Source organism: Salvia hispanica, chromosome 5, assembly GCF_029641045.1.
Source record: "Salvia hispanica isolate PSC_SH4W2 chromosome 5, Shi_PSC_v1, whole genome shotgun sequence".
NCBI classification, from domain to species: Eukaryota; Viridiplantae; Streptophyta; class Magnoliopsida; order Lamiales; family Lamiaceae; genus Salvia; species Salvia hispanica.
The window spans coordinates 30,031,106-30,047,720 of record NC_142696.1 but is presented as its reverse complement, the minus strand read 5'-3'; the positions used below and the strand labels follow the sequence as shown (position 1 = coordinate 30,047,720).

The 16,615-nt window shown below is 40.5% G+C and overlaps 2 protein-coding genes and 1 pseudogene across 3 annotated transcripts; all 3 read right to left on the bottom strand.

Moving 5' to 3' along the window:
* Nucleotides 1–1,948: 1,948 nt before the first annotated feature.
* Nucleotides 1,949–3,331, bottom strand: LOC148926621 (uncharacterized). The gene has a single exon (XM_089059192.1). It carries the CDS (start codon nt 3,329–3,331, stop codon nt 1,949–1,951), a length of 1,383 nt encoding a protein of 460 aa, XP_088915318.1.
* Nucleotides 3,332–3,729: 398 nt separating this feature from the next.
* Nucleotides 3,730–5,550, bottom strand: LOC148926620 (uncharacterized; annotated as a pseudogene).
* A 6,176-nt stretch (nt 5,551–11,726) lies between these two features.
* GTL1 (GT-2-like 1) lies at nt 11,727–15,050 on the bottom strand. 2 transcript variants are annotated; one of them, XM_048088110.2, is made up of 4 exons: nt 14,782–15,049; nt 14,431–14,682; nt 12,434–13,463; nt 11,727–12,315 (listed from the first exon to the last, which is right to left on the bottom strand). In XM_048088110.2, exons 2-4 carry the CDS (start codon nt 14,664–14,666, stop codon nt 12,127–12,129), a joined length of 1,455 nt encoding a protein of 484 aa, XP_047944067.2. In that variant the 5' UTR covers nt 14,667–14,682; nt 14,782–15,049; the 3' UTR covers nt 11,727–12,126. The 2 variants fall into 2 exon arrangements, with proteins under 2 accessions (XP_047944067.2, XP_047944068.2); XM_048088111.2 differs by having other exon boundaries at nt 12,046–12,311; nt 14,782–15,050.
* Nucleotides 15,051–16,615: the final 1,565 nt, after the last annotated feature.

The window sequence follows — 16,615 nt, the reverse complement described above, 5'->3', positions numbered from 1 at the left end:
CGATGGCGGTCGTGTTGTTGCTTCATCCGCTTTTGAGCACGGCCTAAGTGATGTTTAAGCACATCCATCATAGCCCCTTGTGCCAGCAGGCTCTCGTTCACATCGTGGACTGAAGAGTCTCCCCGAAAGTAAGGAATATGCATCGGCGGTGGGTAGCCATAGAGAGCCTCGAATGGGGTAGTTTGAATAGCCGAACGGAACGATGTGTTGTACCAAAACTCAGCCAAGCTCAACCACTTACTCCACTCTGTTGGTTGATCCCCACACATACATCGTAAATAGGTCTCTAAACACCTATTAACAACCTCCGTTTGCCCGTCCGATTGCGGGTGGTAAGCTGTGGAAAGATGAAGCTCGACCCCCTGCAACTTGAAAAAATCAGACCAGAAAGCGCTCAAGAATACTCTATCCCGATCACTGATGAGGACCGCTGGCAACCCATGAAGCTTGAAAACTGTATCCAAAAAAGCTTGGGCAACCGTCAAAGCCGTGCAAGGGTGAGCTAAGGATATGAAGTGGGCGTACTTAGTGAGGCGATCAACGACCACCAAGATTGTGGACTTTCCAGATGAAACTGGAAGGCCCTCGATGAAATCCAAACTCACATGAGACCAAGCGTCTTCAGGCATAGGAAGAAGCTGCAATAGACCGGGAGAGGCATTGTGATCGTATTTGAAACGTTGACAAACATCACACTCACGGATATATTGACGGATTAGTTTCTCCATATTAGGCCAATAAAACAGAGAAGAAAGCCTCTTGTAGGTGGCTAAGATGCTAGAATGGCCACCTGAACTCGAGTCATGCAATAAGCTCACAATCTTCAAGCGAAGGGTTGCATCATCCCCAACCACCAGCCTGTCCTTCCGACGCAATTGACCCCTTATCCACGAAAACTTGGAATCCTTCGTAAGATTCTGTTGGAGCTCCAAAATCAGAGAGCGTAAGCTCGAATCAGAGGACCAAGTAGCTTCAATCAATGGATAAATATCGGTGGAAACCGTGATGATGGCCATGCAGAATATATCTGAAGAATGGACCCTCGAGAGAGCGTCAGCCACAACATTCTCGGTCCCTTTCTTGTATGTTATCACAAAATCGTAAGCCATCAGCTTAGAAAGCCAATTCAATTGCCCTGGTGTGGAGAGCTTTTGTTTCAACAAGTGAGCTAACGTTTTGTGGTCTGTACGAACCTCAAATGGCTTGTTCCCCACGTAATGACTCCAATGTGTGACCGCGAACACAATCGCCAACAGCTCTTTGTCATAAACTGAGAGTAACTTATGTTGAGGGGATAAGGACTTACTGATAAAGGCAAGAGGGTGGCCTTGCTGCATCAAGACCGCTCCTATCCCATAGCTTGACGCGTCCGTTTCTATGACAAACGGAAGAGAAAAATCCGGGAGAGCCAGAACTGGTGGGGTTATCATCGCTCTTTTAAGCCCCTGAAAAGCGAGCTCGGCTTCATCATTCCAAAGAAAAGCATCCTTGCGAAGCAGATCAGTTAGGGGCTTGTAAATAACGCCGTAATTCCTTATAAACCGCCTATAATATCCCGTGAGACCCAAGAAGGCCCGAAGCTTAGAGACATCGGATGGAGAAGGCCAATCCTGCATTGCCCGAATCTTCTTAGGGTCAATGGCCACTCCATCCTTGGAGATAATATGGCCCAAGTACTCAATCTGATCTCTAGCAAACTCGCATTTGGATCTCTTAGCAAACAACGAATGGTCTCGAAGCTTACTAAAAACCTGTTCCAAATGAGAGAGATGAGCCGAGGAGTCCTTGCTATACACCAAAATGTAGTCAAAAAAGACCAACACAAAACGTCGCAAAAACGGGCGAAAAATATCATTCATAAGACTTTGGAACGTCGCAGGGGCGTTCGTAAGACCAAAATGCATCACGGCGAACTCATAATGACCATCATGTGTCTTGAAAGCGGTCTTTAGAATGTCCTCCGGCTGCATATCTGGTGGTACCCCACACGCAAGTCGATTTTAGAAAAAATAGCCGTTCCATGTAATTCTCCCAACAACTCCTCGATCAAGGGAATCGGATACTTATCCTTTACCGTGAGCTTGTTAAAGCGTCGATAGTCCACACACATACGCCACGTCCCATCCTTTTTCTTAACGAGGACAACCGGTGAAGAGAAAGGACTAGAGCTCGGGCGTACGAAGCCCTGTTGTAGGAGCTCCTTTACTTGGCGTTCAATGATATCCTTCTGTAAGGCAGTGTGATGATATGGCCGAGAATTGACCGGAGAAGCCCCATGAGTCAGAGTAATCTGATGGTTGCGGGAACGGAGGGGGGGAAGGCTGTTGGGCTCTGCAAAGACGCTGCTCTGTTCAGCCAAAAAATTCTGAATAGGAGCAGGTATCCCCTGTTCTGCTTGATCAGAGCAGTTCAAAGCCAAGAGGTTAGAGTGACCCTCTACATTGAGCTGAATACAACACAACTGAATTACATCGCTACGTGTGAGGAGCTTATTCATCTCACGCTCCGACGCAGCAGCAATATGAGGTGTAGGCCGACCACCCCTTAGGGAAAATTTCTTCCCATCCAACAAGAAATCCATCGTCAGTTGCTTGAAATCCCAATGGATAACACCAAGAGTCTCCAACCATTGGACTCCCAACACCATATCGCAATTACATAACGGGAGGAGCAGAACCTCTGTAGAGAGTGTGGTGTCACGTAAAGACCAACGTAAATCCTTACACATGGAAGCGCACTCAATGCGATTGCCATCAGCGACGTCCACAAATACCGGCTTAATCGGGGTGAGTTTGAGACCAAGCCGTTGAGCCAGTTGCAAATCTAAGAAGGTATGGGTGCTCCCTGAATCAATAAGGATGTGGAGAGCACGTTTACCAACCCTGCCGGTGATCCTCATAGTCTGAAAACCCCGAGAAGTCGAACCACAAATCGCATTGATAGAGATAAGAGGGTTATCATCTTCTCCAACCTCCTCATCCTCCTGAGGCTCCGAGTCAGATTCAATGCCCCTAACACCATCATCAATCTCCAGAATATACAATTGTTTCCGAGCACAACGATGATTCCTATCAAACTTCTCATCACACCCAAAGCAAAGGTTCCTAGCCCAACGATCAGCCAACTCCTCAGGGGTCAAGACACGCTTATTCTTAAAATTAGGCATTGTGAGAGTAGGTAACAACGACGAAGAGGGAGAGATCTGGGAATTACCAGCGGGGCTCAAAGAGTTGAATCGACGAGGAGGAGGTGCAGAGAATCCATTCTTCGCCGGAGCAGAGAGGTCCTGCAGACGTGCTAACGCATAAGCGTGCACCAGAGTCTGCGGCATGAACATTCGGACCGCCTTCTGCACATAGGGACGGAGTGTTGGGGATAATCGCAGCGGAAATTGCAAATTAAATAAATCCACAAAAAGAATCTATTTAGGTGATTATGTGGATCGATTCAATTTCATGCTAGAACATGTAGAGACATATTATTGCGCAATTAATCACATAATTTAAGTTAAATTATGATGTTGAATACTTACAACAATGATTCTCCAAAGAATCGAAGTGGCTCGCTACTTCTCCACGTGTAGATCTTGAAGCTTTGATTGTGAGTGCAAGACCAAAGATCTTTTAACCTATGACCCTTAACTCTATAGATCTAAATTCCTTGTGGGAGGAATCTCTTAGAAATTATAAGGATCTTGAAGGAGAAGACAAGAAAAATCAATTGCACACACTATGCAAATTTCGAAATCTCCTATTAGTGAGGAGCTCGAAAATTGCAAGCTTGGAGGCTAGGTTTAGGTTTTGTGTACTGTATTTGTCTCCTCTCCTTACATCCTTATTTATATAGTTTATGATGGGCTAGGTTAGGGATCTATGGGGCTTGGATTGGGCCTCCCCAATTGGACCTTCTTTACTAATTAAATTATAACCCATAATTCAATATAAGGCCAATGGAATATTTCTTGTGCCACTATCGAAGAAATACTGACCGCCCATCCAATCCGTGATTACAAGCAATCCGGGTTAACCTCTTTAATATATTATTTCCCATGTCTAAGACTTTCTATATCCATTAATTAATTTGTAGTCTGCTATAGACTTTAAATTAATTAATATCTTTTTATTTTCAAGAGTTTGTCTAGTACGAGATGTATATCAAAATATACTTTTCCTTTTCTATTTATTCTTGGATTAAATCCAAACCGGCCGGGTTTCCGAATAATAGAACTTCTCTCGAACACCTCTTGGGGATATATTCAAACCACGCAGGCACACGATTCAATGTAACAATAAAACTGACACCATACTAGTTATTAATTACTACTACCCAAGATATCAGGAATATTGGGTTACGAAAAACCCGCACCTATTGATAAGTCAAAGCAGCGTATGATTAAATAACGTGTGTCCTATATTATTACAAAGATTAGGAAATATTAAATCTCCAAGACATCGTCTTACAGTAGATAGCAACAAAGACGTGTCTATACTTTAGATCCATTCAATGCTATACCACACCAGTGTCACTAGTCATTCTCAAGGTAAAGACGACTTTCGGATGGACACTGCAACCTTTCACGATAGGTAACCAAAGTCTATCTAGGTTGTGAAAAAGTTTTACTTCTACAAGGTACCGGTTGGGCCACCTACTGTGATGACCTGTTCCACGACCCAACCTTCAATGTAGAAGACTTAGACTGATTTTACTTTCCGGCGCTTTAATTATATAATTTAATATATAATTAAATACGGTCAATACCCATTAAAGTAAAATACACAGTATGAAGAAAACATTTATTATTCTCGTTAAATGAAGAGTGTTTACAATATACAAGCAATTTATCAAATTCAAAATAAACTCGAAAAATGCTTTTTAGTATATATGTTCCAACACGGAGACCATTGATGAAGTGGCTGATGGCATACGATTCAGAAATAGCAACACGACCCAGTAGCAATTCAAACCGATCGTGATAATCGGCGAATGATCCGGTCTGCTTCAAGGAAAGTAACTCCGACATCGGGTCGCCTAGAAGATGATCGCCAAATCAGCTCTCCAAAGCTTGGAGAAACAACGGCCATGGTGTAGCCATTGGAAGCTCTTGGTACGTTGACCAATTCTTATACCATTGTAAGGCACGACCCTCAAGGTTAATGATGGCCAATCGAACCTTCGAATCCTCCGGAGTGAGGTCGACGGTGAAGAAGTGATCACACCGCATGATCCAGCCTTGTAGATCCTCACCAGAGAAGATTGGAAAACCCACCTTACACTGGCGTGTCGCAAAGTATTGTTGTTGTCTCCCCTGAAATCCAACGCCACCTCCAGCCGGCGGAACAACTCCACCACCAGGGGCCACAAAAAACGAGACATAATTTCATTTTGCTGGACTTGAAGTGCCAGAATTTCCTCCCTCAGCTCGCGCAGCATTAGATCGCGAGTGCTTTCCGTCTGATCTCGCAGTTTGTCGAGATTTTCCCGACGATGATCGGCGTCGGCCATTCGAGCGGTCAGATCCGCCACTGCCGCCGTGATCATCTTCTCCAGACGGCGAATCGTATCATCGGAGCGTGTGTCCACCATAGGATCGGTGAGACTGATACCACTTGGTATAGAATTGGGGTCCCCGGTGATAGGAACGGCGACCGGAATCCTACCAATACGAACTAAGTTACTTGGTGAAGATAAGAGAGAAGGGGAAAGCTGATTTTGCATTAATTCATAAATCTGAAATTACAATAAAGGAAATACAGCTCTTATATATGAGCAACAGATCGATCTAACAGAATTCTCATAACTAACTAAAGTTATTCCATGCGTTGCCATGCGCCATATGTGTGTGATTTAATCCCCTAAAATCCATGTGTGCATGCACCCATGCACCACTTATTTAATTAGCCACCTCAGCTGCGCTTATTCACCTACCAGAAACCTAGAAGAGGTAGTTGTCGACAATAAAGAAGAGGGGTTGGAGTGGAAGGAGACGATGATGTGACAGGAAGGTTGAGCAGAAAAGATGAGGAGAAGATTTTGCATTACTGGATGTGTTGTTGAATTGTTGTAGACTTAGACATTGTAACTCTGGGTTATTTGTAATGAATAAGCATAGCAATTGACGATAAAAAATATATTGAGATGTGGATAATCAACTTCAAATATTCCCTCCGTCCACGAAAAATAGGGCATGCTCAAATGATATGGACCCCACATTCCACTAACACTACTTCCCTCTTACTTTTTTCCCTTTTCTCTTACTAATAATATGATTCTACATTCCACTAGCACTACTTCTCTCTTACTTTTTTCACTTCTCTTATTTTTTTTCCTTCTCTCTTGCTTTACCATTTCTACATTAAAACCCGTGTCATTCACAAAAATGCCATATTTTTCATGGATGGAGGGAGTATTAAATTTGGATCATTTAAAAAATATACTCTCACCATCTTATTTTAAGTGACATGCTCTCTACTTTTTTTTCTCTCTCTATCTCTCATACTATATTTTTACCAATTTACTCCATAAAATTTCTTGACGAATAAGAAATGTTCTACTTGGAATGGAACGGAGGAACTCAAGATTTTGTTTATAGAAAATTCATACTATTATATACACGTGGCTTACTTTTTAAAAATGAAACAAAATCAAAATATGACTTATGTTTATTATATTAATTTAATTTACATAATTTAGTTATAATTTCCAAAATAAAATTTATACTATGCTTTTATGTATTACCAATTTCATTGCATTTTAGATCCAATAGTGTTCTAATCAACGTAAGTGTTTATTTTATTTTATTTCAAAACTTATTTAAATTATTAAATTAACAATTTAGCATTAGTGCAAATAAAATAAAGTGGACGTTCATGGGTGTGATACTAGTTGCTATAAAAATAAACAAATGTCATCAATTTTTAATCAATCCAGTAACTTTTAAAAATATCTAATTATTTTTTTAATTGTTTCATTGCTCAGATTTAGAGAAAATTATAAATGATGATTTTTCCTTATCTTCTTCATTCTTCATTTATTATTCTTCTTCATTGCATTTCTTTAGAGCATTCAATCGAAAGTTCACCATAAATATCTTCATCATCGATTGAGAGAAAACGCTTCAGTCTCCATTTTTGTGCAAGCATCAAATACCAAATTCTGTGAAGACATCACACAATAATAAAAATCAATAGAGAAGATACTATCAATGTCGTGTGGAGCAGGAAGAGTTCCGTCGAATTTAATTGGAACTTGTCGATTTAGGTTTTTGGAATTTGAGTGCAATTCATTGCATTGTTTCGAGTTAGTGAAATTTGGTTTTATCATTGTTTGTGATTATTTTGGGATCCGTTGAATTTGATTAGAATGAGAGTGTAATCCATTTAATTTTAATGGAATTAGTATGGAATTCGTCGATTTATTTTTGTGGAATTGAAATCATTGAACATTTGTATCTCCTTGGATTTTATTTGTTTTAGATAAACAATGAGTTAGAATATTAGGAATTGACTCGCCTAAATATTCCGCGAGTGTACGGAGCTATCGCAGTAAAGGTAAGCTATAGAGTATCGTATCTACGGAGACTAATTAGCACTTGAATACCTTGATTATAATTATTCACAATCTAGACAAAAGAAAAGGGTTTTTCTAATTCTAAAGTAATTAACTAAAGCAGTAAAACTAAACCAACAAAAGACTTTTTGGGTTGATAAAATATGTAGAAAAGCAGAGCTTTTGGATCTAACGTACAAGTCTTTGAATTAGATTAACTATTACCTATTTTTCGTCTCTACGGGTTTATAGGAAAGTCGTGACCCTAGGATTTACCTTCTCTGGAGTGTACCTACCCAGTAGATTATATTCTAACTATCAAAGTCTCCCTCTAAAATATTACACTCTAACTTCTTTAGCTCCTAAGACCCTAGCCCTCACAAAGGGTCTCCTCTCTCGAGTCAGATAAACCTTTGTATTCTAATCGTTCCCTTAACCACTTAAAATTAGCTATCTCTTGATTAATCTAGTTAAACAGGCATAGTAAAAGGACAAGAACAATCAAAACAACCACAGGAGCTAGATAAAACGGCTTCATTGCATAAATCAAAACATAAGCCTTGTAGTCTTCACCAAAAAACTCTATGAAAATATTCTAGCAAATACTTCAGTAGAAAATAATAAAAACATGATCAACAAGAGAAGGAATGTCACGGAGAAGACCTAAACTTAAGGAAGTCTTCAAACCATTGATTAACATCTTATGGATGCCTTCCTCTTGCTCTATGATGGATTTTGGGTGTTCTAGGCGTGAATGAGTGTGTTTGGAGTCGCGTTTGAGGTCATAGGTTGAAATATGAAACTGAGTCGAATTTTTCCGTGTAGGTTCTGGCGGGTCGCTAACTCAGTTCTGGAAAAACTGCACTTTTCAGTGAGTCGAGTCGCCGGAATTGCGCAGCTCTTATGCATTCTTTGTAAAACGGTCATAACTTCCTCTACCGGACACCAATTGACACGTGCAAGGTACCCACGCGCTTATGGTGAGACGGATGAAGTAAGAGCATCTCCAATGGTAGGCTAGCCACCGGCTAGCCGATTGACGTGGCTAGCCGGTCGGCTAGCCGAACCATTGGAGTAGGCTAGCCGAATTTCGGCGAAAAAACCGGCCAAGGCTAGCCGATTGCGTGTGGCTGGCCGATGCGCTAGCCGATGCCCGATCGGCCAGCGCCGATTTTTTTTTTTTTTTATAAACTTATATAAACGCAATTTTAGTTTCATTTTCATTTGCACCGCTTGTTTTAACGAGTTTTCTCTCTCTCTAACTTTCTGTACAAGGGCATCATCGAGCGATGAGTAACGCGGGTGGTAGCAGTGGTGGTAGTGGTGGGGATGCTGAGGAGTACGAACGGATGATGAACGAGGCTATGGAGGCCTACATGAACCGCGAGATGGAGCGATACATGCGTAGGGTGGAACACCAGGCGATACCTCGCCCTCCACGGGTTATCCACCACCGAGCAGTGATTGATCGAGATCACGCCGCTGCACATCAGCGGCTATACGACAACTACTTTTCGGAGAACCCGCGGTTTCCCGCACACATGTTCCGGCGGCGTTTTAGAATGCGCAGGGAGTTATTTATGCGTATCGTTGGGGCATTAGAGCGTCGATATCTGTGTTTCCGCAGGCACGATGCGGTTGGCAGACCCGGCCACACCCCTATTCAAAAGTGCACGGCGGCAATCAGGCAGTTGGCCTACGGAGGCGCGGCAGACATGTGGGATGAGTACCTCCACATCGGTGAGTCGACAACCCTGGAATGTCTGAAGTATTTCTGTGAGGGCGTGATGAACGTTTTCGGTGAGCAGTACCTTCGAAGCCCTACTCCCGAAGATTGTCAGAATTTGATGCAGATGCACGGGGAGAAGCATGGGTTCTCCGGGATGTTAGGCAGCATAGACTGTATGCATTGGGAGTGGAAGAACTGCCCGACTGCCTGGAAGGGGGCCTACACACCGGCTACAAGTCAAAGAATCCCACGATGATCCTCGAGGCCGTAGCTGATTACCTGTGGATCTGGCACGCGTATTTTGGGGTAGCCGGGTCGAACAACGACCTCAACGTCCTGAACTCGTCTCCCCTCTTCAACGAGAAGTGCCAGGGCATCGGTCCAGCCGTCTCGTTTGTGGCCAACGGCAACCGGCATGATATGGGCTACTACTTGGCGGATGGGATATACCCTAGGTGGCCTGTCTTTGTGAAGACGATCAGGCACGCAAGTGATGAAAGGAAGCCCTAATTTGCGGAACGATAGGAGTCGGCGCGCAAGGACGTGGAGCGCGCATTTGGTGTGCTCCAGTCTCGATGGGCGGCAATTAAGGGTCCAACGCGTTTGTGGGATGTCACATGCGTATCCCAAATAATGTACGCCTGCATTATCCTGCACAACATGATCGTCGAAGACGAAGGCGTACAACTGACTAGTTGGGCCAATGACGATGAAGCCGGTCCAAGCCACGGAACGACCACCCCTAACGTACGGCGTGGGGTACCTCTCGATGAAGCCGACCGCCTCAAGGAATTTGCCGACATGCGCCAAGTGGATGCTCATATTCAACTCCAAAAGGATATAATTGAAGAGTTGTGGGCACGGAGGACTGCACGGCGATAGTTTTTTTTCTTTATTATGTACCTTTTTAAATGTAATTTTTTTTTATCTATGTACCTTTTTTAATGCAATTAATGAATTTTCCCGTATATGTCTCGTAAATTTAATTCTGTAATTTAATCGTAATTTTAATTCTGTAAATGTAGTATATTTTGAATTATTTTTTTTTTCGGCTGGCCTATGGCTGGCCTAAATCTGATGTGGCAGGTAGATTTTTTAGTGCTGCTGACGTGGCAGGGGAGAGAATGACTAGCCTATTGCTGGCCTATTGCTGACCTATGTAGCATTGGAGATGCTCTAATATATATGGTTGAACTCTAAAGTATGAGGCCCATCTAAATATCATTGGATCTCTAGTCAATCACATTAGTACTCTAGAAATAGTGGATGGAGAATCAAATCACATGACGTGCATCAAGAAGCTTGACAATGAAGTTCAACTCAGTTGGTAAGACACTTCCCATCTAACCAATAGATCAAAGGTTCAATTCATCACGGGGGTAGAGAGTTGAATATTTAACTCGAGAGAAAAAATGGTTGAGTATATTACTTGGAGAGAAAAGTTTCAAAAATATAATGTGTTATCTTACTAGGACAAACTAAAAACAAAGGTGTGTCATCTTAGTTGGGACGAGAGGAAAAAAATTGCATCAAGAAGCTGAATTTTCGAAATCTACACTTGGATTTTCGAAAATTGCTCTATAGCTCTTCATGTACTAATATTTTCTATATCCTATATATAGGGTTTGAGAGAATATTTCCCACGCAATATTTAAACCTTGTGTAAGGGTAATTGGCTAGAAGATTTAAGGTTCATATTAACTGGTGGAGTGACGGAAGTAGCAAATCTTCATCTACAAAAAGAAGATTTGCAAAAAGGGAGAGGGGAGCCCTCTATTGTTTTTGTAGGAGTATGCTAATGATCCTTTATTCATGTATACAATCTGTCTAAATGCACTCTAATCTAGATAATTTCGTGAATTACTTATGTAATTTTCAAATTTCATCATATGAGATCTTCAATATATCCTAATTCCTAAGCATATATTTCATGGTTAATTACTACATAACCCTAGAATTTTTTTAATCTAGCTATCCATAAATAAGAAAATAAAAACAAAAACTATAATTGAAATGTTAAGTAATCTAACCAAAACTAGATTAAACCCAATAAGAGCAATCTTCTCTATATGTCCAACTTGCAACGTCAGTTATGTAAAATATATATGTTGAGAATATATTATTCATGAGTCCTAAGTTCCTTGTAGGTGAGGAGATTGGCAAACCCTTTCCTATGAAAACTTCTTGCCTGAATTAACTCATTTTTTCATTATCTGTATCCTCTAAAGATCAGCTTTACATATTGACCAGAAGTTTTGAGCAAGTAAAGCATTAGTGACCACGTTACTTAATTTGAGAAGGCTATGTTGAAATTACAGTAAGAAATAAGCAATTACTAACTTGGAAAGAAATCAAGAAGATCTTACTAGAAATAGGCCAGATCAATATTTGTATTTTAAACAACTTTTCATTTCTTGTGTAGCTACAGTCACACCCTATTGAAGGGGATGCATTAGTAACACTTGATATTTATTGAAATTGAAGTAAGATATAATGAAATATTTTTGGTCTGGACAATGCAAAGGAAAAGGAAATAATGGGGAAAAAAGAACAATACTACACAGCGCTCCTCGATATGAATTTGGTAGGTTCTTCCTCCGACTGAATCCTTGCGCATGGCTTGAAACCAACCGTTCCTTTATTACCCAATCAAATGAATAAATCACTAAATTATTGCATCCTATACATCCTCAACACAACACAGACCCTTTGTCCAGATGTGTTGAGGCTGAGAAAGGCTTAATTTGAATGAAATAAAGAAAACTGCAAAATGATAAATGAGAGTATAGTGAAGAAAGAAAAATATTGAATCTGTGGTCTCAGTTTGAGCCTCAAATATTGTATGGACGGGATTACTGAACCATGGCGACGAACGAGGATGCTGCTGAAGCTCCAGCATTGGAGGAGGAGCCTACGAACTGTATTTTGTAAACCATTTTGTCGTCGTACTCCTCAACTTCATCTTCATCACTATTAGAGCAGTAGTTTCCGGTTGTATCTCCGTTTCCTTGTCGATGTCCCTTATCTATAATGTCTTCTGGCTTCAATACAAATTTTAAGCATCAGCACTCTTTATATTTTACAACACCAAAATGAAAACATGATTGTAATTCATTAGTTATGTCTAAGTGTGGAAGTGGAAGTATAGTGCTTTTATACCTGATTTTCTCCATCAAGGTTTGGCTGAGGATTTTCGGAAAAAGGGTTGGAAGGGAGGTCGGGTTGGTGAGACAAACTAGTAGAAGGAGCAGCGTTAAGTATCTTATTCCGGTACAATGCATCCAATTCATCGAAGTAAGGACAGGTTTTGGCGTCTTGGGGGCGTTTCTTGTTGCTCTCTTTCACTTTCTTGAAGTACTTATTGATATTCTCCCACTTCTCCTTGCATCTCTTTGCACTTCTGTTGTATCCTGTGCTTTGCATTCCCGCAGATATATCTTCCCAGAGCGGGCCCTTGGGCCCCGCCTCTTGAAATCTTGGCTCCATGCTACTCCTTAGCTTTATCAGTGCCAGCACTTCAGGTTTTGGCCACCTGGAGCTGGTCTCCGAGGTGGCCAAATCCTGCACTGGCATCTCGGCCGTAGCTGGCTGAGGTGGCGGCGGTGGCACTGGTGCAGCTGGCAGCTGTATAGTTTGTCCTGTGATCTTCTCAAGGAAGTCAACAATGGCAGCGTCTCGGGAGGCTGAGATGGCGCGTTCTTGAGCGGCTATCTCGTGCTCCCGTGCCACCCTCGCCATGTCCTGCCTCTTCCACGCCTCGTCTCTGATCATTCTGTCTTGCTCCCTCTTCTCTATCGCTTCTAGAAACCGCTGCTGCATCGCTTCCTGCTTCTGCATCACTTGCCTCAACATGCCCTCGAAGAAATCCATCATTTTCTCGTCGCTATCCCCGCTCCTCTTCCTCTTCCCCGTCTCCATCTCTTCGTCTTCGGATGAGCTGTCGGACGAGAAGGTGATGCCGAATAAGGCCGGAGGCGGAGGGGGTAGAGAGACGGCCGTGGCCGCGGCCGCAGTCGTTGGATTCGAGGTGGTTTGATCGAGCGCTTCGAGCTGGGAGAAGAATTTGTAGGTCTTTCCGTCTTGGCGACCGCCGCGGCCTTCTTTAGTCCGTTTATAATATTTGTGGACGTTTTCGAATTTCTCCTTGCACTTTTTGGCGCTTCTTTTGTATCCCACCTCGCCTAATTTCCTGCCAATCATAACATTCTATTGATTAGTATGGAAATGAACCAAGTGATTTTTCATTTCATTTTATTTTTTGAAAAAAAAAGAGAGAGAGAATTGGATCTGATCTGTCGATTGATTAATAAAGTAGCGCAGCAAAGCAAAAGGGATCTGTGAATTCTTTTTATAAAGAACGGTAATCAAAGGTCTCGGGATTTGTGATTTCTGAAATTGGAGCAATTGGAATGAATATGAGGCCATGTGCAAATACCGCAGCACTCCGTCGCGAAAAGGAGTTTCGATTTTTCTATTTCGGTTTGTTGTACATAGGGGTTTCAGTTCGTAATTACTATAAATAGTAAAGAGGTCCCCCATTTCATTAACTTTCTTCCATCCGCTTTTTTAACGTTATTTCCGTCTCATTAAATATGTAACATTTGATTTTCGGCACGAGATTTTATGTAGTGTTGTTTTGTGAGTTAATGAAGATAGAGTAAAATAATATAGATGAAAAAATGGAAAGAATGTATTTTTATTTTTAAAAATATTTTTATTTTTAGTGAGACCGGCGGAATATTTCTTAAGAAATGAGACTCTTATACGTGAACAAATATTACTAGGCAAAGAGAAGAATTTAAGAAAGTGTGGTGTAAATGAAAATGATTATGATTGGCTAGAATTTCATGCAAACGGGACTGGGGTCACTATGGAATTCACAAAAGATGAAATTTTAAAATGATAAGCCATCTTGTGAATCGTGATGCCAACGCATTGACACAAGCCCATGTGCGAGTGAGAGAGAGAGAGACAGGAGGTAGAAGCATCATCACATGGAGAATCATGTATTTCAAAAAAGAACCCATTTTTGGCCTCGCTAAACAACACCAAATTCCTCAACTACAAATTTCATCAAATCCCTCCCTTTGTAAAAACAAAGAAATGAATTCTAACAATTTGAATGAAGATTGATATAATCATATAAATTCACATACCTGGAAACTTGTTCCCAAAGAGGAGCCTTAAGAGTTGCATCACGAAATGCAGCATCCATTTGAGACCTAATCTGCAGAAGAGCCAAAGTCTCCTGCCGCGGCCACCGGTTGCTGGAGGAGCCGCCTTCAAAATTAGCAGCCGGCGGCCGGCTGCTAATCGGCGAGGCGGCTTCCGCAATTCCCAGATCTCCCAATTTCTCATCACTCACCACCACCTGCTCCTCCTCCTGCAGCATATCCACAATTCTCTACCTATAAACAAACATCAATCAATCAAATTAATTGGTTTTCGATCAATAAAACAACCAATCTATTTCTCTATCGAAATTCAAATAATCAATGTCACCTGACCTTGATATTTGAATTTGGAGATTGTAAAATGGAATTTTCTGATTCATGTGTATTTGAAGCACTTGTCTCAGAAGAGAAAAAGGTAACATAGGATGAATGCCATAATCATGCTATTAACTGTAAACAGAGAGACGGAGAGAGATGGAGAGAGAGTGTTGACAGAATATAGGGGTAAGGATTTATGAAGGTGACGATGATTGAGAGAGAGAGTGTGTGTGTGTGTGAGCACACAAATGCTAAGTTGTCAGCTGCTGCACTTTGAGCTAATAATTGCTCTTACCATCTCCCAATATATTAAAATTCAAGCAATAAAGGAAAATAAATGATGCTTTGATTTATTGTTTCCTTATGATTAAAACATTTTCAAATTTCTCCCTTTTTAAGTAATTTAGCTTAACTGTTTCTATTAGACACTCTTTTTTTACCATAGTTATTTTTCTATATGCAAGGTTTTGATAACCAATTATTGTGTATAATTTGTCTTTCTTGTTTTAGTTATTAACTCAAAGTGTTCATTTTAAAATGTTAATTAACCACTTGATTACTACTTTCTCAGTTCCGATTAAGATGACAATTTCTTAGTCGTAACGAGATTTTAGGAGTTGTTGGTCAATATAGTTAATCGAAGAGAGAAAAAGTGGATGTAACTATTAAATGAAGAGAGAAAGAGAATTGAATATTTAGCAAAGAGAAAAAAAATAGATGAGTGTATTAATTGAAGAGAAAGTTACAAAAATTAGAATTGCACCATTTTGATTGAGACAAACTAAAAAGGAAGTAGTTAGCTTGGTAATCAAATACTTAACTTAACTTATGAACGAGATTACAATTTTTTTACTTCTTTTATCCTTCATTACTTGCACTAATTTCCTTTTCGATTCGTCCATCAATACTTGTCACATTTATATTTTACCACTTTTGACAATAGACCTTACATCCACTAACTCATTTCACTCATATTATAAAATCAATATGATAAAATAGGACTCACATTCTACCATTGTCAAAATTAATGGCAGGCTGAGGATGTAGTCAACTTCTATTTTTGGTACAACGTTTTTCTCTCTTATAAACTCGTGTTGTCCCCACTAATAATACTTCAATTTTCTTTGATCTTTTCTACTGCATCAATTTCACATTAAAACTTGTGTTGTCCCTGAATCTCTATATTTATGGGATGGAGAATTATTTTTTAAATTAATTTAAATATCCTCTCTAAATACCCACATATTACACTCTTTTTCTCGCACTTCACTATCTTTTTTTATCTTTCTACTATTTTTTTGAAAATAGGTCCAAGTGCTCAAGCAGCGTTCATGACCTATGTGGCAGCATTTGGGTGGGATCCAACCGATTCGAATGTTGGAGTTATGGTGAACCATACCCAGCGAAGGACTTGCATAAACAAATAAATCAGAATATGATTTATTTGAACGATTATGAAATCAATCAATTCATATGTTAAACAGATAATTGCATGCTAGAACACAAATAATTCACGTATAAAGATTATAAATCCAAAATCACGAATTCTACGGTTTAGAATTACGGAATTGAGTCTCCAAATAATCAAAGATTGCTAGCGCCTTCTCCATATAATGATCTTCAGAACTTATTCATGGATCTTCTGACTGTTCCTCAAACTTTAATTTCGATCTTAGTGTGAGCTAAGCTTATTAAAATAGTCTAAATCTTAAATAAGGAAGAAACAAAATTCTTACACAAAGTAGGGGGAAAAATCGTCCAAGCTCAAAAGAGAGGCGTGGAATTTTATGTGAGACTTATGTCTTTGTCTAATGGTCTATTACTAATTAAATTGAACCCAATTTAATTC

Bases quoted from the DNA above. Each gene is read 5' to 3' on its own strand.
- LOC148926621 (XM_089059192.1), bottom strand. From the start codon at position 3,331: ATGCCGCAGACTCTGGTGCACGCTTATGCGTTAGCACGTCTGCAGGAC.
- GTL1 (XM_048088110.2), bottom strand. From the start codon at position 14,666: ATGCTGCAGGAGGAGGAGCAGGTGGTGGTGAGTGATGAGAAATTGGGA. The intron at 13,464-14,430 runs GTATGTGAATTT...TATGATTGGCAG, and splicing joins CTTTGGGAACAAGTTTCCAG to GAAATTAGGCGAGGTGGGAT. The intron at 12,316-12,433 runs GTATAAAAGCAC...TTTGTATTGAAG, and splicing joins ACCTTGATGGAGAAAATCAG to CCAGAAGACATTATAGATAA.